A 25,282-nucleotide genomic window follows, 5' to 3' on the forward strand; every position below is an offset into this window, starting at 1 on the left:
GTTGTGCCCTCTCCCTTCGGCGACGCGGTTCAGATTCTGAACTGGCCATCTCCCTCAGTGCTCAGAAAATAGTTTTGTTTTTAAAGCTTCTGCTTCTGAAGTGAGTTTTCTCAGCTTACACTCTGAACCCAACAAGCATGCAGTATCAGGCATGTATATTTGAAGTCTATATAAATATTTGCCAATTACCCCTTACTAAGAGTCAAAGCCCTTGTTAAGGATATAAACTTTCCCAGTTGAGCTCTTGTGTTAACTTGGAGCTGGTTAGACTCAGTCTCAAATTTGGTTACCACTACATGTCCTGCTCTCCAAGCTCCACACTGTATAAATGAATGGCCACTGACAAACATTTGGAGATTGACATTTCCCCGGGTTGGTCTTTAAGATCGAATCTGGCAGTGTAGTCTTCATATCAATGTTTCATAGCATGAATGTTCAAGATTTTCCCCATCGGGAAAGTGAGTTCCAGGGTTGAGAGGACAGGCCTTAAGGGTCACTTCACGCTGTTCTACCAGGAAAGCCTGATATTTTATCCTCCTGCTTTCATAAATGTCCCTCTGAACTAAGTATTCCACAAATGTTGTAGGAAGCTTAGACTGTCAAGCTTTTCCCCAAGTTGTTTTATGTGCCTCAGAGACCAGGAGTTGTTGCAATTGACCTCCAACATCCCCCTCACCTATTATCCATGTCTTCCCCAAAGTTTAGGTCCCCTGAAAATAGAAAATTTCTGTTTCTTTGGAGAATAAGTTGATTATGATGATGTTGTGCAGGGGCAGACACGTGGAAGAATGTCTTCCTATAGCAAACATGGGAAAGGATGTGTGACGTTTGGAAAGAACATACATATGACCTGATGCACATGTATTGGCTCACCTTACTCTGTGCTCCTGGGCTTCACTTGTGGTGACTTTACAGAGAGAAATCCACCAAAGAGCTCATGAGGTCCCTGCAGCTTCTTGCTGTTTCCACAGACTCGGGCTGATTGGCGAGCCTCATGGTTTCTTCTGGATTGAACTGCCCCTGCTGATTCATGTGTGCCGTCTGCCAAGTGGACCAGGCTGCAGCTGCTGATTTGTGTTTGGTGTTTGCTAGAGGACTGGTGAGAACAGCAAAGCTTGGAATGGCCCCAAAGAACTATTTCTAAACAGGTCCACTTCCCCTGAATCCTAATAAACTTTATTTTCACTACCTCTATTTAGTGTTGAGCTAGAGGGGAGGTTGAACCACCATTGAAGTAGGTTGTAAAAAACATTTGCCTACACCTCCAATTCTCCATAACCCCCAAAGAAAACAAGGGGGTGACTGACTAAGGGAGTTGGCCATCCTAACTGTGGCTGGGGGTCCTCTCCCTGTGAGAGGTTTCTTGGGTCTCAGAGTCTCTCATTGTGATCATCAGTCAGTTATATAGACATTAAGAAGAGTTCTTCAAATCCCAGTAGGGGATGTTCAAGTCCCGCTGGGAGAGGTCTTTAAATCCTGGATGAACCCCACACATGTTAAGGGGATCTTGGGTGAATAGTGGTTGCCTAGATGTACTGCTGAGCTTGCTCCTTGTGACAATGAACTGTGTCCTGGGAAGAAGACCCACTCAGTAAAGGGAAATGACAGTGGGAGAGTGAGAGGACACTGACAGGTTGTGACAGCTAGAGATCTGAAGCAGGGGCACGAAAGCAGCAGCCATCAGAGAGAGAACCTGATAGTAGATCTGAGGCAGGGATGCTTAAATGAGAGCTCCACTGCCCAGCCTGAGGGGTGCCAGACACAACGTAACACCCAAGATCCTGAGGCAGAACGTTAAAGCTCTGTCTGCCGGAGAGTGAAAGTGGACCAGATCCCGAGGATGCTGGGCCCAGAGTAACAATTACAGATCTGAGGTAGGAGCACTAAGGGAGCTGTCACCCATTCCAGAGTGAAAGTAGAGTCCCTGAGGACCTGGACACAAAGTTAACACTATAGACCCGAAGGAGTGGCAACCTCCAAGAGTGAAAGAGATCCCAAGAGATCAGGGACACAGAGTAACAGACTGATGAGGAACACCAGCCACAGAGAGACAAAGAAACAAACAGGTAAACATTCTTAAAAAAAAAAAAGTTCCTATGTAGGAGCATGAGGGGGCCCCCAGAAGTGAGAGGAGTCCTGGGACTTTGGGTAGGGAGACTTTTTATGGTCTTCTTGTAGTTATCCTTCACCGTGACTCCTCTCCTCCATGATTGATTCTTACTAGGGTATCCCCTTGAGTAAGACTCTTCTCCTGTTCCATTTTCATTTTGCATCAGTTTTAATCTCCTGGGGAATTGAGGGGGTTATCCCCTGAACAAGGAGCAACCTCTCTTAAAGAGGTCATGGGAAATGGTATGATGGGCGATTGAGGACACTTGGATGAGGGTCTGTGAGGAGACTTGAGCACAGAGAGTACCAGGCTTCATGAGAACAAGGTCAGTGGCAGTGGTCAGGGGGGAGAATCACAGAAAACTCACTGTCAGGAACGCCACATGATGCTAGGGCCACCATGAGCTCTAATCAGACCACGTGGGAGAGATGATGCCTGGGCGTCTGGATGCTGTTTGGAAGGACAGGAGAAGCCAGGTATGGTCCTGGTTGCTGGTGAAGATGGGTGCACATGGTAGTGGTGAAGGTAGGCAGCCTGTAGGGAAGCAAAGCCCAAACTCTAGAGTCACAAGAACATGTGGGGTATGTAGATAGCTCAGCACAGCTCTGTTACCCTGCCCAGGTCCACAGAGTTAGCTAATCAGGGTGTGTCTGCTCAGGCTGAGTAAGTAGTTTTAGGCTGTGGGTCTTCTAGGAAGGTGACACCTCTAAATGGCCATCATTACCTGCATAGCTTCCATGTCCCAGGACAGTTTATCAAGGTGAGGACACTGTACTGCTGATTACCCACCACTGGGATTAAACTGCTGCCTTTGTGCTGCACATGCTCAGCAGACATTCTCATCTCTCGGATACACAAGATCCGCTAAGCCAGGGAAAATAACTGCTTGGAGAACTTGGCACCTTATTTGTGTCTGCTGATGAGGCTGAAGAGGCTCCTGAGTGTTACACAGGACCAGACCACACCGATGGCTAATGGACCTCACTGTACCCAGACAGTTGGCAATGACATAGACAACACACTCATCCCAGGCTGGCATCACCTGCAGAATGAAAGGGAGCTCGGGTTGGAAGGGTAGTGTCAGCTGGTAGCCTGTCTTCAGGCATGCGTGTATGTAGGTATATGTATGCACCACCACCACCCCCATGTCACCATCAGCTTCATATCTCTCAGGATGTGCAGCTGGCTGGCTGAGCTGTCCTCATGAGCCTGGGGACTTCTCAGGCTGTGCTGACATGCATGGCTGCAGGGCCTTGTCTCTTCTGAGAATAGCTGAGTATGTCAGTGGACACTGCAGAGTCATCTGGAAGCTCTATTAAAGCAGGATTAGCATCCCTTCCTTTCCTTTATGATTCAGTGGGTTCTGGCGGGACCCCAATTTGCATTTCTAATAGTGTGTTTGGCACAGCTACAGAAAAAAAAATCCCAATGACATGAGAAGCCACTTTTCATTTCCATCAGTACTGATTTCTACCAAGTTATCCAAAGCAGGCAACCATTAAACTTTATAAAGCTTTCTGGGAGCTCCTTTCATCCGTGGGGAAATACACTGTGTTAATAATCTAATGCAGTATAACGAAGTGCCACAGGACCTGCCAGCCGAAAACAGCAAGCATCAATCATCACCGACCTGTGGTCAGAAGTCCAGCAGCTGCTTAGTGAGAGGGTTGACCAGATTCTCTCCTAAGGCATGATCCTGCTGGCCTGTGCTGCATTGAAGCCAAAGTGCACACCCAAGAGGGTACATGCACAGGCTGGCTCTTAACTGCACAAAACCTCTTTGGGAGGACTCTTGTGACAAGCAGTTGGTTTCCCATGAGCAACTGGTTGGAGAAAGAAAGGAATCTAGTAGGACTTTACCAGGCCTTTATGAATTAGTCCCTTCCATCTCATTCTGCACAATGGACAAAGGTTCCAAAGTCTAGACTATACTTCAGAGGAGGGAAATTCAACCTACTTCTAATAGGAGCAATGTCAATCACACTGTGGACACCACATGTATGGTGAACACTAAAGCAACAGAAAGGAGGGTGCTACCATTCTGGAATCCTGCTCCCTAGGCTAAGAGATCTGCATACGAGCTCAATGACCTAAAACAGATTTCCTTATTTTATAGATTATTTTATAGATCTGTAAACTTTTGCAAATCTGTGCCTACAACTGCATTGTTTTTGTGGGACTTTTCTGAGTAGTTCAGGATATAAGAATTTATATTAATGGCTAGTAGGAAGACAATATAGTTATTAATGTCATCACCATCACTACCACCTTCAACATCATGATCTCATCATCCTCATAACATCATCTTCACCTTTACCACAGCCGCCATTACATCATCAAAACTATCATCACTACTACAACCATTATCTTCATCATCATCTTCTTCATCACCACCCATCAGTATCAGCATCATGTTCACATTCACTATTGCCTTCACTATCACCACCATCTGCATCACCGTAATCATTATCACCAGTGTCACCATCATTGCTGTCATCATTATCATCATCATCACCATCATCAACAACAACCACCTTTATCATTATTAATCATCATCACCATCATCAACAACCACCATCATCAATCATCATCATCAACAATCATCATCATCACCATCACCAGCAACACAACCACCATTATCATCATTAATCATCTCCAACAACCATTATCATCATCATCATCATCATCAATAACAAAAATGACCACCATCATCTTCAATCACTAATCACCATCATCATCAACCACCATCATCATTAATCATCATCATCATCATCAACATCAACATCATCAACATCAACAACAACAGTAGAATAAAGATAATATTGTCCCAACTGACTTCTAGCTAGTACAACTTTCTTTGGGATGTTTTTGGGGCAATATCCTTTCATATCTTTTAAACCCTTAAAATGGTTTTCTTTTGATTTTATTATCCATGCAGCAGCCATTCACTAGCCACATAATGTATACAGAGTATTGCAGTAAATTGTCAATTTACCAGAGACAAGCAATATTCTGCCCAGAGACTTTTACATGAGCATGATACACAGTGCTCCAGGATTTGGATCCGTCCTACCAGCAAACTAGTGAGCCCATGTCCTTCCTTAGCCTTAGAGAGTTTTGCGAGGCGCAGGCTATTTCTTGAGGATTGCTTCATGATGCTGCTAAACCCTGTGTGGAGTCTGGGAAGGAGGCTATTGGAATAGGCAGTTCCAGCCAGATCTTTAGCTGTCAAAGATGGGACCGTATCTCTGGGAGTGTCATGGGGCTGTTTCCATAAAAGATTAACAGACAAAGGGAGGCTGTGAATGAAAATGGGGAAGTGAGGAGCCCATCACACTGAGCTCCCTGAGTAGAAAATCTATGTCACTTCATTCGGTTGTCACCATGTTTTCCCCATAATGATGGACTATGTACCCCAGAGTTGCTTTCTTGGGTATTTTGTCACAGCGATGAAAAAAATGAATGAAGGCAGCACCCACTGCCTGCTACAGAAGGTCCACTTCTAAGTGTGTCTAAGTCTATCCTCCCATTTCCACATCCGTCTCCATTCTTGTTTGAGTTGCCATCAGTACTTGTGGGGAGAATGATTTGGTCCAATTTCCTACACTAGTCTCAGAGTCTCTAAAGCATAACCAGAGTATGACATCTTGTTAGTTTTGTCTGCACCAGGGCCCCAACCTGTTGCTCCAGTCTCTTCTCTGGCTGTCCCCAGCTTCTAGCCCAGACCACATCCCTCTGTTCCCCAAAGACACTGGAATCACTGACCATGGGGCTTCCCTACCCACAGGCTTCCACCAGCAAGCATGGACCCAGATCTGCCTTTGTGACTCATCCTGGGTCATCAGCTTCAGTATTCCTCCAGGAGTCTTTTCTAAGCCCTCAGTCTCAATCACACCACACCCTGTGCCCCTCGTACAAACTCCTGTTCTCAATGTCATGCCTGTACGGCATTCTGAGATCATCTCCATCATTTATTGATCTGCAAGGTTAGCTGGGTTCTGCCTCAGATGGCAGATGGATAATTCCATGTGACATCATAGAGCTCCCACGGTAGTTCTGTGCAGCTCTGTGCACCTCCTCAGAGCTCTGTGCATGTTCAGGTAACAGCCTCTCTGCCTTGAGGTCGGATGCTGGGAAACATCTGCAAGCTACAGGCCTAAGTGTGTCACAAATGAGTTAGTTAAGTAGCTGTTTTTATGAGTGGAATATTGCATGCTTTATTTTCTATTCTTAGATCGTTTTTAATTGAAACTATTGTACCCCTTCCTCTGTTCATAACTACATTTGTTTAGCTCTATGACAACTTGTGGCATGTCAGCCACCTTTCTTAACGAACTTCAGTTTCGTTCTAATAACTTCTTTCACCGTGAGCTTGAATTTGGTGACTCTGGGTTTTAACCATAGTATTCCTTCTAATGACTTAATGAATGTCCTCACCTCACAGTTCCATGGCACAATGTAAGCGAGAGTAATAATCTCACATAACATTCAAAACTATTGTTTTTAACTGCTCTCGGATATTTTGCCTTGGTGATCTGCTCTAAGCCAGTGTACATTGATTGGTGTTTAAAACTAAGAGAAGGCTGTTTCCATGAGTGTGTAAATAGAAGCTCCTGTTCAGGCACTTCAAGATGTGCAGAGGTGAAGTATACGAGGTGGATCTCCAGCCAGGCTTGGTGGCCTCATTCTCATTGCGTATGTGCATTAAAGTGCAGGACAAAGGCAGACATTTCTACCCTTACGGAATTTCTAAGCTAAACTTCAGGAAGAATATGGTCCCTTGAGCAAGCCTTGGACTAGATTTCTAACATGGAGCTAAGGTCAAAGACTCAGAACAAAGTAGGGGAGAACAGAGGCCACGTGGAAGTTCTCTTGGCAGCTGTTCATAAGAAGTGGCCACTGGAGTAATACATATATAATAGGGACGGTTCCAGGCTCTGGGGTCTCGGCCCCAGGAAGTGGAGTGCCTGCGTGAGGAAGTCCTGAGTCAAGCATCTTTTGTGGGAGGGATGAAGTTGACTCTATTTTATTTAGGGAGAATTCCATGCTAAAAAGCGAAGTTATGTAAAGTAGAGATGACCTGCTGAAGGCTGATTTCACTGGTGTTTCCCTAGGTGACATATGCTGGATGCTTCTGCTCTCACCCCTTCAGTCTATGTGGACCCTGAGATGAGCGCTCAGATAGAAGCATCCCTGCCTTTGGGCTTAGAGGAGGTTTCATGGAATGTAGTTGTCTCTTCTATGCTCTTGTCTTATAATACCCAGTGTGTTCTTGCTCCAGTATCGGGAAGCAGGTCATTCACTGTTGCGTGGACTATTTCGCCACACATCTGATGCTTTGTTTCTCTAGTTCCTGTACCTGTGTCTGCTCTGACAGACCTAGCTCTGGGTAACTCTTCATGCCCAGTCTGTGAACTGTTGTAGACAGAATCCCCACAGGCCCCCAGCTTTCTCAGGCACACCCAGGGACCCCGGGGCTGCTTGAAAGGAGTGCAGAAGAGAGGACAGGTCCAAAGGGTGCTGCCTGATACACTTCTTGGCACAGGAAAGATACCAGGCAAACCTGTGCTCTTCTTGACAGTAAGGAATGGCCGTAGCACAGTGTCAATCCGGGTGACGCTGGCCACAGATGGTGGAATGGTTCAGTATGGAATGTCCCTATAGGTCTGTGTGTTTGCACACTTTGTCCTCAGCTGGCAGCAGTGGGTTTTGGGTGGGAGGGATGGGGAGACTGTTCGGGAGGTGGAGTCTGGCTGGAGAAATTGGGTCACAGAATACCAAGAGTTGTTTTCTGTCCTATCTCTGCTTCCTGATCTTTAGAAATGAGAGCAAGCAGACTTACCATTATTTTTCCTCTGAAAGCTGTGCCAGCTGCCATGCCTCCTCCTATATAATGAGCTGTATCCTTCACTCATGAGCCAGAAGAGACACGTCCTCCCGTAAATTGCTGCCTAACAGGTGTTTGTCACAACAGTGAGTAGAGTAGATAATACAGAGGGGTAGACAGATGGGTCTTGGTAGATCTCCAGGGTTGTGGCTGAAGCCTCCCTCTGTGCCTGCTCATCAGCACATGACATTCTGAGGGCTTCACACTGTGCCTGCTTCTCCAACAGGACATACTCAGGGTTGACTAATGCTACTGGCACTGGGAAATTTGAAGGTTGCAAAGGGAGATGAGTTTAGACATAAGGACAGCAATGGTGTCTAATCTGTGTTAGAAATCTTAGATTAAACCCTGGTCAGAATTTGGGGTAGAGAAATAGAGGCAGAGTACTGATGCTTGGAGGTGACAGTGATTCAGGGTAGGTAAATGTGACATCTACTGGGCCAAGCTGGGCCCAACCATTTTCTTAAATCATTAACCACAGGCACTCCCTTGTCTCATTCTTCTCTTCCCCTGTGTCAGGAAGCCTTTCAGAGCAGGATGAGTATGGCCTACATAGGCTCTGTTGTTTCTGCCATTCCTGGTCCCTGAGCAAGTGACTGCATTTGAACATCAGAAGAACAGACACAGGGTCCCATACCGAAAAGCATTGGTTCTCCGCCTTCCTAATGCTGTGACCCTTTAATACAGCTCCTCATGTTGTTGTGACCCCAACCATTGCTGCTTCATAATTGTAATTTTCCTACTGTTATGAGTTGTAATGTAAACATATGACATACAGAATATCTGATGTGACCCCTGGGTGGGGTCACACCACACAGCTTGGGAAACACTGTCTTATAGAAACCAGGATGCTGTTGCTGCTGCTGCTGCTGCTGCTACTGATGATGATGATGATGATGATGATGATGATGATGATGATGACGATGATGATCACAAGCTAGGTACTCACAATGCTGTTGCTTGGTCCCTGCTGTTGGTCCTGGGTGGCCCTGTTTCCTGCCAGCACCATTTCCATTCACTTACTACTCCCAACCCTCCTCCCTCACCAACATGGGGGTCTTTCTACAAAGATGAGGCCACCCGGTCCCATGAATTCCTTGTGTATAGCTTCCCATCTGGTTGTGCTGTTGGTGCTCCTGAAGTTGAACTGGCAGAAGAAGCCAGGGTGACCTGCACAACTGTAGCTAGCATACCGTCATGATGTTGGTGTCATTGGCTGGGGACCCTATGCTGATAAACAACACCACAGCACGCAGCTGTGCCACCAAGCACTGTGCCTGCTCATCTCCCAAAAGCAAAGTGATGGGTGGTGGGGATCCTGCTACCCTGAGAGGGCAGACAGTTTCTCTCTGGAAACAAAATATTCACCTAAAGAAATAAAAACCGGTTAGCACCTGAGCATTGCTCCATAGTTCTCATGTACACACACTCTCTCTCTCTCTCTCTTTCTCTCTCTCTCTCTCTCTCTCTCTCTCTCTCTCTCACACACACACACACACACATGTACACACACACATACACACACATCACACATACACACACACATCCCATCACATCCCATTTTTATGGATTCTCTTTTCTTTTGCAAAGTGTTTAACATGAAAATTATTTATTTGTTTTGTGTATATGGGTGTGTCTATGCATTCATGAATATGTACACACCGTGGTGCATGTGTGGAGGGCAGAAGACAGTTGGTTTTCCCCTCCCACCAATGTGGGTTCTAAGGATTAAATTCAGGTTGTTAGGCTTGGCAGTAAGTACTTTCACCAGCTGAACTGTCTTGCCATCCTTTAATAAACCTTTTAAACTTAATGTTGGGGACTGGTAGTTGGCTCAGCAGGTAAAAGCACTTGCCGCTCTGGTAGAGGACCTGGATTCAGTTCTAAGCACCCATCCCATTTTAGAGGGCTCGCCACTACCTGCAACTCCAGTTTCAGGAGACTTAACACCCTCCTTAGGCCACTGAGTGTGCCAGCATTCACATGGTATAAGTAACCTCATTAGGCACACACAGAGACACATCAATAAACATAAGTGTATCTTTTAAATTACGTCTGTACCTATGCCGGCAGTGGATGAGCCACAGGAAGAACATTTCACTCTTCGTTTTCTGTTGTCACTCGCTTCCGGGATGCTCCACCTTGCTGGGTGGAAGTCATCCTGGCCGGGCTGTGCATATTCAATGCCTCATCTGTTGCTGTGTCCCAGCAGGTGAGCCTTCTCTTCTTACCATGGTCTTTATCAGCTTGGCATTTGTGTCTTAATCAGAGTGTGCAAGAACACACTTCATCATGAGGCGGATGGCAGTCCTGCGTGATGCCCCAGTTAATTAATGTTGAGTGCCGAGGGGCATTCCGAGAGTCCCAGATTCTCCATTTACATCAGGTGCATTTGCTGTGATTAAAGCTGTCACAGAAATACCAGAGGAATTAATAATGATTAGGTTGTTACTTCCAAGTGGCATTGGGAACTCGGAGATCTTTACTTATCAACCGAGAGTCTTAAAAACCCACCGCAGCTAGCGTAGTCTTTTTAATGTACTGACACCTGAACCTGACACATTCAGCCCAAGCAGGTTGGGTCCCTGGACTCACCATTTGATGTTCCGATGTTCGAGTTCAATGTTCTGATGTTCGAGTTCATCTTCTTTCCAAAAGTCTTCAATTTAGAATTCATGATGAGTTAGAAGGGAAAATCATTAATCATTTTCTTTTCTAGGGATCTGTGTGGCAAATTTTAATTTATCCATTGTAAAAGTATTCAATCCAACTACAGACAAACAAAATATAGGGCTCTGCTCTGAAATGTGATTTCTAGACAACCAATAAAGGGACACCCTCATGCCTAGGACAGGCTGCAATGTACACACATTATTAAAACTATACACAGGCACAGCTGGGAGCAAGATGGAGAAGCTTTCTGTAGAATCCTAGTATGTGTTCACAGGAGAGGTGAGGCTTTGGGGCTTCTGAAGCATCGGGGAGTGTGCCAGGCAGCCAGAGGGGTAGCCTGGACAGAGGAGCTAGCAGATGGGGTGGAGTCTGACACACAGGACCATTGACTCAGAATGTGGCTATGACTATGACGCTAATGAATTGGATGAAGATTAGTCCAGTCAAGAGGTTTGCAGAGACAGTGGGGGCTGACGGGGCCAACAGGAGACCCAGTGTGAACTGGAATAGAAAACACATGGGGGCCAAACACACCTCTCTGCTGTCTTGGTGACATTGCTGCTAGGAACTAGATGTACAATGACACTCATCCACGGTTCACCTTCCCTGTTTCAATTGTCTACAGCCAATGTCAGTGTGTTGTCACAACTGTTCTTCTACTTTATCATGGGTGTTGGTTATCTCTTACTGTGCTAGTTCACAAGCTAACTTTTTAAAAAAGAATTATGCATTTATTTTATGTATATGAGTACACTGCAGCAGTCTTCATGCATACCAGAAGAGGGTATCAGATCCCATTACAAATGGTTGTGAGCCACCATGTGGTTGCCAGGAATTGAACTCAGGACTTCTGGAAGAGCAGCCAGTGCTCTTAATCATTGAGCCATCTCTCCAGCCCCACAAACTAACTTTCCTCCTAGGTAAATTAGCACAAAAATCTAGGTACTTGGCCACATCCATGGCCTTGAGCAGCCACTGGAGGCTTTGCATCATATCCCTTTTAGAGGCCTCGGAATGCTCTACCCTTGAACAAATCTCAGAGCCAAGTTTCCTGGCTATTGTGTCTGGTGCCCTGTGGCATGGATACCCCAGATTACCTTTAAAGGTCACACTTGGGTGAAGGATCATAGTAGCTACCATGACCAGCCCCTTCCTCCCCCTTGTGCCAGACATTTGTCCTCATAGGTCCTGGTCCCCCTGGCTTACAGAGGATGCCCTGTCTGTGTGAAGATGTTCAAACTTAGTTTCCCTGACTCACTCACTGGCTGTCCAAATGCTGACATGCTCTGTTGCCTTCACGAATGTCAGACCCTAGAACTGGATTGGTGGCTATTGCTCCAGGCCATTGTTCCCTCACCAGGTTTGGTCATGGTCACCTTTGCTGATAGGGAACTCAGAGGGATCTCTTCATGTGCAGGCCAACCATAATACAAGTGTCAGCAAGCATGGACATTTAGCCCCCCGAGAAGTCACAGAGCCAAGGTAGAAACTGCTTTAGGCGTATTCATCATCTGTAATTTAGAACAGCTCTATCCAGTAACAGCTAGAGCACCAGCTAGTTGGGCTTCTCTGTTGGCATGGGGAAGTTCAGTGTTTCCCAGTATTCCCAAGTGCTTTTAAGAGCCGAGCCCCTGCATTTGCCCCTAAGGTCACATCCTCATGTTCCAGTGACCTCCATCCTGGGTTGGCCCTCTGTGGTGGCTCTATGAGACACACATGCCCTCCCCCATGTCTGGAATTCTGCTGGCCTTGGGAGACCTGTGTGCTGTTATTTCTCCTGTCTTGGGTCCTTCTGTGTTTTCCATGTTGGCTCCTCTTCCTTCCAAGCTTTGTGGGTGCTTCTGTCTCTCAACTCTCTCTCCTATCAGTTCTTCCCACAAGAAAGTGTAGAGAACTGAGTCCTCAGGCCCATTCCTAGTCTTAATTAGTGCTTCTGTTGCTGTGATAAAACACCATGGCCAAAGCACTTCGGGGGGTTAAGATGGTGTATTTTAGGTTACACTTCCAGGTAACAGGCCATCAGTAAGGGAAATCAGGGCAGGAACTCATGGAAGGGTGCTGCTTACTGGCTTGTTCCTCATGGCTTGTTCATCCTACCTTATACAACTCAAGACCACAGGCCCAGGGGTGGTACCACCCAAAATGGGCTGGACCCTCAACATAAATCACTAATCAAGAAAATGTCCTGCAGAAATTGGATGGAGGCGTTTTCTCAGTTGACATCCTTCTCTATGGGTAATTCAAGTTTGTGCCAGCTGGGACACACCTCCTGCCAGTACTCCTAGCACCCTCCACACACGTGACAATATTGTCTAAATCAGACCTCCACTTGCCCTGCCTGAGAGACCCTATTTCCGTCCATTCTGACTGGAGCCTTAGGGATATCCCTGCTCTCTCCACACTGCAGCCCAGATCCTTCTTTAAACCTCTCTCCAACTGCTCCTGTTTCCATGGTTACCACCACATCCTTCTTCCCAGGAGATCCTGATGAAACGGAGATTCTCCCCTACTCCTGAATCTAACCTTTGATGTAGCATCATGAAAAGTGCCTATACATAAATAACTCCAGGCATTTGGAAGGTGAAGTATTGACGTGTAGATCACACAGATGAGGCTCCTTACAGAGGAGTGCAGGCCCCCATAATCCTGCCTGGATTAAAACTTAAGTCTCAATTTAGAAAGAAAATCATTTGGAGACTCCATAGGGCAGGAGCTCTCCGTGATTTCCTCTTCCACTGACAACAGAAAGGGGTTGCTTCTCCAGGGACCTCCCTGAGCCACAGGGTCCAGTGTTTACCCACCTGTTCCTGCTAACACCCTAGGATATGAAATTAATTCTCATAGATATAAATTACAAATATCAGCTTAGTTTCTTTTCTCTTTTTTCCCTTCATCTTTTTTCCCCCTGGTGGTTATAAAAGTATGTGGAATGATTTCAGGAACTCACTTGAAAAGACAAAGGCATTCAGGTCATATCAACAGTGAGGAGATCCTCAGACAGGATCCAACCTGCTAGAGACCCCAGAGAGTTATCAGTGGGATATCAGACTCCAGTGCTGCTTGTCTCCTGTGGCATCTAAAGAGACAAGGTGACCCTTAAAGGTCCTCGACTATGCTAGGACATGGGGTGCTGCTGCTCACCATTTATGATGGTGGGTCCTGAACCCCAGAGTTCCTGAGATCAGAAGCTTCTCCACCGTTTACTTTGCACCCAAACCTGCTCACCGATGCACACGAGGCCCTGTACACAAGAGTGCAGCATGAGGGATGCCGGCAACCTCTGTGGCTAGAGAACACAGAGGGTATAATGAGCTGAGAAGAACACAGACACTGTTCACACAGCCAGGGAGACGCCAGCTTATAGAATCTGCTCCTCGTGACTCTGAATTCAAGGGCCAGGTATGCAGTCACCCGGCAAACCCCGTCACACCTCACAACACATCTTCCCAGAGTGGCCATCACAAGTCAACCCAGAGTGCTGGGTTCTCAGGAGCTAGGGTGGGCTGCGTCCCCGGCCCCCTTTTCTGTGATAGTTCACAACTGCTGTGTTCCAACAGTCTCTAAAAAGCTGCATCTATAAACTGGAGGCACCGAGGAATAAAGCCACACACTGTTCACAAGTGTTAGAAATCAAGCTCCATGAGATGACTGGAGGCAACTGCTCGGAGCAGAAAAACTGAGATGAATAAGCAGAACCCCGCTGTCGGCTTCATAGCCCTCCCCGCTGCTTTTGCTGCTGCCCTGCCTCCCCTTGGTATCTGATAATTCTCCTAGGGTCAGTATCTTGGTTTAAAGAGGGCAGACCAGTCCTGCACTCTGTCTCCCCTCCCCCCTTTTTGTCTTATATTTTTAAGAGCTTTATTCAGTGTTAAGCATCACATGGAAACCAAACATATTGAACTGTATAGTAGCATTCGAATGGGAGGCACCTATTCCTTCTCACCTGCCCCTAAGTGAGGACCAGAACTCTGGGCTCCTCTACCACAGATGCAAATCTCAGAGGCTTAATCTCTAACCCAGAATCCATAGTACTCTCTTGCTCAGCCATGTAGATGAGACCCAGCCAAACACACCAAGACAGTGAGCAGCAGTCACATGCTTTCGACGAATCCCCAAGGCAGGGCTCTCACGTACTTGTCTCCTTCTCCCCTCTGTGGAGCTCACTTCTGGTGTCCTGAGCTCTCTAGGATTTTCTTACTAAAGGAAAACATGGCTCAGAACAAAGCTGCTCATGCCTCAGACCTTGTGTGAACCTCTTCTTCCCTCTCCTCATCCAAGCATGGACAGTTGCTCTCACATGCTGTCTGGAGGCACGTTGCATGTTGACCCCCATTTCTTGGACTCACAAGCCAAAGCTAGACTGGAAGCACAGTTAAAAAATAGGGGCAGAAAGGGGCTTATCCAACATGCTGAACACTGTTCCAAGGACAAACAGGATTGAGTGTCATGGGCAAAGTCACCATTCAACATTTTGTTCACAGGTTAGGCCTGATGGAGACCGGTATGTGTCACATCTGACAGCTATGGCTCCAGAGGAGGAAGAATTGCTCAAGGCCATTCAGGACCCATGCCCCGTGTCATGTCCCTACAAGTTGACTAATTTCCCTGGAACCAAAATTAGCTCCAAATTTGATTGTCTTGACTAATTGAAGTGATTTTTTTTCTAAGTGACCTTGCCCTTGAACATGAGGGCCAAATGTCAACTAATTATCCTGATAACTTTCCTAGAACGTTTCTCTCTGTTATACTTGCCAGCCACATGTTGGGATGTTCAACACGTGGACTCTGGGTCCCACACTGAGGCTAATGCATCAGGCTCAGGAGTGGGACCCAGCTTCTGTGTCCCTAAAGTACCTCAGGTGATCCTACTGTGTGCCCTAGGGCCATGTCTCTGTAAAAATGATGATGTCCAAGACCAGGTAGTGAGTGAGTTGGTACTAGACCTAGATGGGGATCAGAGTCCCTTAGAGTACTGGAACCATCCCAACAGCCCGAGGGGTAGGACCAGACCTGCATAGAACAGTATTTATTTAAACATGAGGTGATATTGGAAGTTAAGACAAGTAATATTTAAATAGGATTGACTGCTAGAAATTAACTTGGTAGGTGCAGCAATTTCTGATGTTGGAATGGAGTGGTAAATGCAAACCAACTTTAACCAGAACTGACCGCACTGTCATGTCTGGAGCGTGACCACCTCGCCAGAGATGCTAGCTACATAAAGCGACCTTACTCAGAAGGGCATCTATCTGCTTTAGGAATAGATGTATGAACCTGACCACAGGCCAGGGAATCCCAGTTCTGACCCAAGCCATAGTGGTTTCTGCCTTCCATCCCGGTTGCACGGAATGTGGGAATCCACTGTGTCTACCGAGCTCATGCTCGGAGACAAGGCAGAGCAATTAAATCCAGGCTAATGGGCTATTTAGCAACCGCGCTGATGTATGCAACTCAGGCCCTGTGTAATTCTTCTCAGGAATTACACCTTAGCCACAGATGTCATGCTTAAAGGAAACTAAAACTGAATCGATTCTTAATTACTTTAGTCCTGGAACACAGGGCTGTTTCCAGTAATGAAAACCTGTTCATTGCTGAGAAACCTTGCTTTTGCCATTAGTTCTAGTATGTTCTGCCTAAGTTTTCCAGGTGATAAATTGTCAGTCTTCCACCTCTCGATTGTCTGAACTTCTCTGCCAAGTTTGTCCACATGAACACGGAAAGGGACCTCCTTCGTGAAATCCACCAAGAGCCTACTGGGTGCCACAGCACTGCCATAGGTTACACTGCATGTCCTCAGTGGTGATACAGAGCGAGAACTGGGTCCTGAGCGCACAGACCCTCTGCATGCCGCTTGCTGTGCATCCAGTCTTTCTATCCCCGTGTGGCTCTGTGAGGCAGGCAGTTCATGGCCATTTCAGACAGGAGAGAAGATAGAATCATGGGTCTTTCCAATGACCTGCCAACCTCAAGAAGCTTGGGGATATTCATCTCCAAGTCTCGACTACTACATCCAAGAATATTTGAACAGTGAGAGGTAAATTGAGAAGTCCCATGGGCTTCGCCATACAGGATAATAAACTCCCTCAGAGTAAGATCCACGGTGGTCGTGCTTGCAGATTCTGGACCTGGGCTGGCACTGTTCTGAACTGGCTTGCTTTGAATGCCAGCCAACTCTACATACAAGAACAAGCACTGTGAATGCCACTGCCATGGTGGGGACCATCTAGATCTTCCCAAGAAACCGTTTCTATTCCATTCTCAGCCAGTGTCTCCAACACCTTTTGCCTATAGAGTGGGCCTGACTCCAGGCAGGTTTAGAGTGACAGATGGTACAGGTGACAGCTGTGGGACTTGTTGTCTAAACATACAAAAATCAAAATTAAAAAAAAAAGACAGAGCTGCAGAGAACATTTCTCGATCTGTGAGTTGCAACTTCTTAGGGGGGTGAGCAGCCCTTTTACAGGGCCGGCATATCAGATATTTACATTATGATTCATATCTGTGGCAAAATTACAGTTATGAAGTAGCAACGAAAATAAATTTAGGCTTGGGAGTCACCACAATGTGAACTGTGAAGGGTTACAGTATTAAGGAGGTTGACAAAGAACCATTGCTGTCGGGCAAAATCTGCTGGTGTCCAAGCTTACCAAGGTGATACTCTGTGCACCTGAGCACAATGCAGAGCAGGACAGGACCAGAACAATATCCTGCACTCAGATGTAATGATTGAACCCACATCTTATCCTGGCAACATGGTGATTTCATCACAACCAGAAACCACGGTGCTAAGTCACATGTGCTGTCCCACCAAGTGGACTTTTAAAGTGTGTCTCTGTCCCCAACTCTGCAAAACAAAGAAGACACAAACTTGAAATCACTCATTGTTCTCCTCCTGTATGCCGGTGTCCCCCACTGGAGCAGGCTCCCAGCACAGAATCACATGATCACATCACTGATGTGCTCTCTGAAGATCTGAGTACCTTCTCATTAGGAAGAGAGAGAAGAAGGTGGGGTTCCAAAGTAATATCTGAGGGTCTCATGCAGCAGAACCTACGTGTCCTACACCCAGCCTTGAATGGGTTCTCCACCTCCTGTGCACTGGGGAGCGGAGAACATGTTCCTGCTGAAATGTTCAAACCGTAAATCTGGCAGAAGATGTTATTCAGAGAAACAGTCTAGTGATCCCTGGTGGGTAGTAAATTTATTGCCTGAAAATGTGAGTGCTCCTGGGAGGGAGGCCTCCAGTCCCCTCACCCCCCAAAATCCTGCAGAACAGGAAACTGAACAGAGCTTTTAAGGGCTTATTTGAAGTTACAGCATGGTGAGATGGATGCTTCGAGCTTAGCTCAGGTCTCCTGACTCCTAGAGTGTGCCTCCTTCCCACCTTCTGTTTTCTTCTGCTGGGTTTCCATAATAGTATGACTGTGTTGTAAAGTTCTTAGACAGAATCGACAAGAGAAAGTAATATTCCTTTCTGGTCCCCTCTCCAGATGTCAGCTTGGTTACTGTCACATCTCCCCGCAGAGTTCCAAATGCCTGTTATTCAAGATGATGAAGAGTGTGACGTCACGGAATTTCAACCTTGGGTTTCCTCATTTTGCATTCTGTCATGAGCAAGCGTATCGTCCCGGAAAAGTGCATAAGCGCCCTCATAATTGCTTCGTAGTTTCCTATGAACTGCAAATGTATGTGAGTGTTTGACTAGTACTAGACTCTTCATTCTGTAACTAATGTTGATTATTAATTTCAAAAAGCAGACAAGAAGTCGGTTGGCCAAATCATACTGTACTTCAAGAACAGGACAGTGTCCCATGGTTGGGTGTCTTTCTCATGATGGACTCTCTGTAAATTAAACAGCAGCCAATTAGTCACTTTCCTGTTGTTTCAGCTTTCAGTTTGCTCCGATTAAACATTCATATGGTAAATCTTATATTTCCAGTAATTTCAGTGCTGAGGTCAGTAGCGTTAAGGCATCCAGAGGTGTGTGATTATAAAACTAGACAACGAATAGGAACCAGCACACGGGTGAGTGGAATCCATGGTTCTGGTTTGCATCTCCTGACTGTTATGATGCTGAACACCTACCTGTGTGCCCATTGGCTCTGTATGTCTTAGGAGAAGGGATGATTCAAATCCCTTTTCCATTTGTAAATTAAGGTATTTTTGTTATTAAATAGGATGGGCTTCTATATCTAGATATCAAAACCCTTCTCAGACATTTAATTTCCAAATATTTACTCTTATTAACTCTTAGTCTTTATTGCTTTGCAATGCTCTTAGGTATAGGAACACTTTTAGGTTGATAATATATTAGTTATTTTTGTTATCTCTGTGGCCTGGCAACAAACCTTTTAAGGGAAGCAGGGCTTATTTTGGCTCGTGGTTTAGGGCCGTGTGGGGAGTGGAGGAAGTCCTGGGTGAGTGCACGGAGAGCAGATGGTGTGCTGGGTGAATGTGTGTTATTGAATGAGCAGAGTCATGCCGTGGACCTGACCGCCTCTGACCTGCGAGAATGGTAGAGCCTTCCCCGGTCTGCCCATGCTTGTTGATGGTATGTGTCAAATGTCAACTGAGCTTCCTCCTCCTCCCAGTGTGAGCAGCTTGAGACTACTTCCCTTCAGAAACCATACAGGGGTTAGCTAAACCTGCCTCCTCAATCAGCTGCATTCAATAAAACTGCCTCCTCAATTCGGATATATAAGATAAAAACATTGTGTTTCCAGGCTGCATCTCCGTCAGAGCACGTGGCCCACTCAATCACAGCCTTTCCGTACACGTGTCTGTGTGTCCATCCTTAATTCCGTCATTGCCCCAGTCAGGTCAACTTCAAGCCAGGTCAAGTAGTTTCAGTAGTACATCATGGGGTTTGGTATATGACCTTTGTTCATGAAGAAGTTTCCTTTTATTCCTCGTTTGTTGCAGTTTCTGTCATGAAAAGGTGGTAAATTTTATCAAATAGTTTTTCCTCTATCAACTGAAATGATCACACGGATACTTCTCCCCTTTTGTTCCTGCAGCACATCAGTGGAATAGATTCTCCACTAGTCCTTGCGTCCCTGGTTTCCTCAGTGATGCTATATAATCCCTTTATTATAATGTGGAGTTTGCTCTGCTAGTATATCTTGAAGCAGTTTTACATAGATGCTTATATGGGATATTTGTAAGTTTCTTTCTTGCACCGTCATCGTGTGGCTCCAATTTTGGAGTGAGCTGGGATGCTCCCTGCTTGGTCTTCCGCAGAAGTCTCAAGAGAATACAGCAGATTCTCTTCTAGCGTTGCATAGAAGTCAGAAGTGGCTCTGTGATGCACAGCCTGTCCTTGTTGGCCTTGGGTTATTCAAATGCTAGCATACACTTGCTTACACTGCGCTTCCGTGTCCTTTCTACCTTTGGAATCCCCCAAATAATAGTGAGTGATGTTAAAAGAATTAATCTGTTTGGTAGTTTGATTTTTAATCTCTTAGCCGCCAAGTACGCTGCCAGTGCTCCTTCTCGGGGTGACTTTGTTTTCATGCCCTCAGAACCTCTTATTCACTCATTACACAGTGCTTGTGGGATTCTTCCGTGTGGACTCAGGCTCAAGTGGACGGCAAATATCAGTGTTTCACGGTCTCATAGTTATGATATAATGGCTGGGCTGTGGAGAAGGACTGGGTTTAGAATGGGGCTACTGCAGATCGCAGAAGTGCACACAGGTAAATAAATGCATCGCTGTGTCACGGTCTCCCTACAGGTGTTACCGTGGGCTTAGACTGCTGTCTGCATTAGTTGTCTGCCTTCTGGTCCTCCCATGGGTGGAACACGCCTTTTGTTTTCCACCCCTGCCACTAGAGGGCACAACCACTGATTGGTAAAACAAGCTTCAAGGCAACCTTGAGAGCCAGTGACTCAGCCTTTTTAGCTACGTCGTAGGTTTACATGGTCCCTTTAGATACTGGCAATCAAAACAAATTCTTTTTAACACTCAGTATGAACTACTCAGGCAAATCCATTGCAATTCGTGGGCTCGGGAGCCCAAAGAAATTAGACCATACATAAAAATGTATCCTCTGGGAAAGAAGATTTTTTATTAGAAATTGAAACAATGTTTCTGAAGCTTGACTGCTTCTGTCTGCCTGGCTCTTTTGGCTGCTGATGAGTCTCCTCCAGGGAGGGAAGAGATGATCTCAGCGCCTGTCCTCACTTCTGTAAGTACTTCTTTTGTCCTTTGCTGGCACATCACCACTGAAGTTGCAGCAGAGGCACAGGTTGATATGACAGGCAGGAATGAGACCAGAGGGGACCACAGAACGTCCCCTTCACATGGAGTCTTCTGTGCTGTAGACCCCATGATGTTCCTCCACCTCTTACCACACAGCTGGGTAGGGTACATGGAGCCTGGTGACTGGGCTTAAGTGCTTCCACTCATGAAAAAAAAAAAAACCCTGTGATGTCGATCTACTGAATGGGCCCAGATGTACCGGGAGCCCTGCTGCTGCCGCAGCCCATCCTGCAGCTCTGCAGATGAGTCTCTGAGCACAGGCCCTAGACTTCTGTTCCTGCTGCCCAGCAGGGAGTGTTAGTTGCTCACCATGAATGCTCTTGGCTTAAAACCAGCAGTTCCCTACACTGTTGAAAGAAAGAAAGAAAGAGAGAGAGAGAGAGAGAGAGAGAGAGAGAGAGAGAGAGAAAGAAAGAAAGAAAGAAAGAAAGAAAGAAAGAAAGAAAGAAAGAAAGAAAGTTGATAACAGTTCTCTTTGCTGCACTCAGGAAGAAGAGACCTTCTGGAGACACACAGGCACTGAAGGCTCAGAGGCTCACATGGGGGCTGGGTTGGTGTCCTGCAGCTGGTACCTCATTCAGGGATCACTTTTGTTGAGATTTGTCTGATTCTATCTGGCATCAGACTTGTAACTCTTTAGAAACACAAAAAGGGCTACCTTTTGTTTCCAGAAGCTATACCCAATTACTGGACATTTTCAGAATGCTGCCCAAGAGTCTCTTAACCTCTTGCCTGAAAAGACTCCATATCTGGGTACATGCTGAGCCACCAAGGCTCAGCTGATAGGGTGTGGGATGCATGTGGAGGCTGGGCACTGTCCCCAGGCCTTCAGTGCTGGTACCACACTGCAATCAGCAGCTGTAACCCTCCCTGCCTTTCTTTCCTGACTTCTATCTTACCACTTAAAGGTAAAATGATGAGGAGTAATTAGAAGACAGACTCTGTCCCAGGATAGTTTCTCCTGGCTTCCAGTGGCAGCAGTCTGTCGCTGATCACCTCAGGACAGACCTGTCCTAAAGAGCTGTACAACCCAAGCTGCTCTCTTAGGTGAGATGGTCGAGCAGTTTCCTGAAGGGCTTCCCTGTCTGCTGATGGGTCGGGTAAGAACCTGACCAAGGAGGTAGAACTCAATGTCCTTGCCAGAAATTGAGTGCCACTGATAGGACTGTCTTTACCTGTGGTACTTGGAGTTGAGTTTCTTTACCTAGTTCCTCGTTGTCTAGTTAGTTACCTGGTTCACACACAGATTTAGAATGCTATGGCAGAGACGCTGCTGAATGGATCAAGAAGAGGAAGCACAGGACTCCGTTCCTGAGTCACAGCAGTAATTCCTGTGCTGCCAAGTTCTGCACTGCTCTGTATATACAAAGGGTTGCTGCAGTTTTTCTCTTAGAGCAAGGAGGTTCCTCTCATACAGTCCGTGCCAGCCATCCAGCCCACTCCGAGGCACACGACAAAGACTTGCAAAATAGGAGGTAGAGACGGTGCAAGAAATTCTAAAACTTTGACCTGTGAAATCCATTATTTGGACTTATTTTAAGTTTCATTTAAATGCATGCAATAGCACACACAACCGCTATGCTGTTTAACAGAAATAAAGAGAAACCATGGCTGAAAACTTAGAGACTATTTAGACATATTACCCCGACTTGTTCTAAATCTGTCATAAAGCTTTTCCCTGCAGGGAAGACTGCAAGCCAATAATGGCCTCGTTCCAAGCAGGCAGGCCCGTGGGAGGCTAAGGCAGGCCCGAGTAACTTCATATAGCTGCCTGATCCTGAGATCCAGCCTTCCCATGCATAGATACCCACTCAAACATGCGTACAGACCACAGACACAGTCTCCCCATATATAGATGCCCACCCAAACAAATATACAAACTACCTATGCACACAGCCTCAGACAACCAAACACACATACCACATGTAACATAAACCAAACATACATGTGCACTGTGGAGGTTTCCGTAAAAATGGTCCCCATAGGCCCACATAATTGAATATTTAGTCACCAGAACTTGAGAAGTGGCAGAACTCAGAAAGGAGGTTGACCATGTTGAAGGAAGTATGCCATTGGGGGTGGCTTTGAGGTTTCAAAGACCCACACCAGTCTGAGTGTTGTTCTTTCTGCTTTCGAATCAGGATGTAGCTCTCAGTTACTGCTCCAGTGCCATGAGTGTTGTCATGCTCACACATGCTCCCACATGCTCCCACATGTTCCCACTATGCTTCTCCCATGCTCCCAGCATACTCCCACATGATCCCACTATGTTCCCACCATGCCACCACCATGCTCCTACCATGCTTTCACCATGCTCTCACCATGCTCCCACCATGCTCCGACCATGGTAATAGTGGAATAACCCTCTGAAACTGTAAGCAAGCCCACAGTTAAATGCTTTCTTTTATATGAGTTGCCTTGGTCATAGTATGTCTTCATAGCAATAAAACAATGACTAAGGTATGTTTAGGCATGAATAGTTAAACACACACACACACACACACACACACACACCACATTATATCACATTACAGACACAAAGACATACAAAATAACATAGGCACATATATGCATATACCACGTATGATGCAGCACACAAATGAAATTAGTTATATATACCATCACACACACACACACACACACACACACAAAACATGTGCTCATTATGCTACATACATGCTACATAGAACATGTGTATGTACTACATGGGCACACAAATACACACATAAATATGCCTGTGTATGATAGCCCCCCTCCCACCACCCCACACTATCTAAAGGTCTCTGAGCGAATTAAGGATGAAGTAATTTAAGGTCAAATGCAGAACAATCCCCCTTGGGGCTTGAAATTGACACCAGGTCATCATTTGCTGGAACCTCCATCAATCTGACATTTGAAAATGGCCCTTTGAACTGGATATATGGGACCTTGAGTGGGGCTGCTCTAATGTGTGTGCATGCTCACAATCACATGCACGTCACTTGAGGTCAAAGGGTGAAGAAAACCTTAGACAGTGCCCCCCCAAACGCTGACCCCCTGACATTGCTCCTGCATTTTCCCCTCTTCTCCTCCATTCCTTTTTCTGTTCATTCTTTTGCTTCTCATGTCTATGCTATTCCTACTGCGGAGTACATCCTGTATTCATTAAACCTAGGAGTCTGGGGTTCCTTGGATATGGCAACCCTGCCCTGTCATAGCAGGCCATCCTCTGGCCACAGGTTGGCCACACCAACATATAAAGAGTGTACATTTCCAGACTGGGTTCACAGGTCTTAGGATGAGGCCGTCTGAACACAAACATTGCCATGGGTAGGGACCAAACTCGGTTCTGTGTAGGAAGATGGCCTCGAACATCAAGTTGCCTTAGAGGATTAGTCCTCTGTGAAGGAGAGTCCCAATTCAGGGCACATGAACAGGACATATAGGGTGACCATGAGGCAGATGGGTGCTGCAGGGACAGCAGAGCAGAGGGCTGCAGACATGATGGGTAAGAAGCACTCACTTGAGAAGTACAGCTGCAGAGAGGCAGGCAGGTGCTGTGTGTGTGTGATTAGTGCTTCTCTTTCACAAGACAAGTGATCAGCACCCTCTATACCTGCTCCAGACCTGCCAACAAGCACACTGCTTTAGGAGGCCTAATAGAGTATAGCCCAAAACAAGGAATGGCCAAGATCACAAGTTGTAGGAACAAGGTCCCACAAGGTGATCCTTCACCCCATCCTGAGAGAATGGAGCACACATGGACTGCTCTCTGGGGCAGCCACACTCTGCATCTTCCCAGAGGTTTGCAGGTAGCCCTGCACCTCATCTATCCTCACACAGGATGGTGGAAGCCTGTGGTGTGAAAAGAGAATATATAAGCACACGACACAGGAGGCAGGCGAGGCCTTCAGTGAGAATTCTGCTGGAAGCAGGAGAGGTTGAAGAGGGACAGAGGGAATACTTGTGCAGTGAAAGGAGTGACTGACCGGTTTCCCACCGAACTCTGTGTAGAGATCTTAAAGATGTTTCCTTTCCCTTGTGGCAGTATCCTGCCTTTTAGCTGAGGTGACTAACAGGCAGTGGCTTCACCAAGAAACTCTTGAGTTCCTTCTGTTGCTGTCAGTTCTGCATAAATGCCCTGTTAATAGAGTTGTCTTGGCTTTATGATGGGTCATGAAGAGCTATAAGAGCTTGAACTGATAAGAAAAACTTAAGTGCTGAGGGAAAGAACCTCTATCTATTCCAGTGGAAACAGGCCAAGTCCTCCATATTGTTGTCTTATACAGAACAGTTCTCAGGTGACTGGTGTGTCTCATGCAGAGCTGGGCAGAGTCTAAGGGAAAGGCTAAGGCAGAGAAGAAAGGAGGCA

The 25,282-nt window shown here is 46.3% G+C and overlaps 1 protein-coding gene and 1 long non-coding RNA gene across 9 annotated transcripts in view; both read left to right on the plus strand.

The window, feature by feature from the left end:
• Ptprn2 (protein tyrosine phosphatase, receptor type N2) overlaps positions 1-25,282 on the plus strand; it is a 744,317-nt gene that overhangs the window by 420,431 nt on the left and 298,604 nt on the right. For 3 of the 8 annotated variants that reach the window (XM_087552437.1, XM_087552441.1, XM_087552443.1), the window contains one exon: positions 18,161-18,600. In XM_087552437.1, the coding sequence (XP_087408563.1) occupies positions 18,161-18,222 (62 nt within the window). In that variant the 3' untranslated portion in view covers positions 18,223-18,600. 8 annotated transcript variants of the gene reach the window in all.
• Positions 6,184-8,938, plus strand: LOC108351315 (uncharacterized). Its single transcript, XR_015622627.1, has 3 exons — positions 6,184-6,270; positions 7,973-8,083; positions 8,838-8,938. It is a non-coding gene; the product is annotated as an uncharacterized LOC108351315 (long non-coding RNA).

This window comes from Rattus norvegicus, chromosome 6 (assembly GCF_021556685.1).
Source record: "Rattus norvegicus strain SHRSP/BbbUtx chromosome 6, alternate assembly SHRSP_T2T, whole genome shotgun sequence".
NCBI classification, from domain to species: domain Eukaryota; kingdom Metazoa; phylum Chordata; class Mammalia; order Rodentia; family Muridae; genus Rattus; species Rattus norvegicus.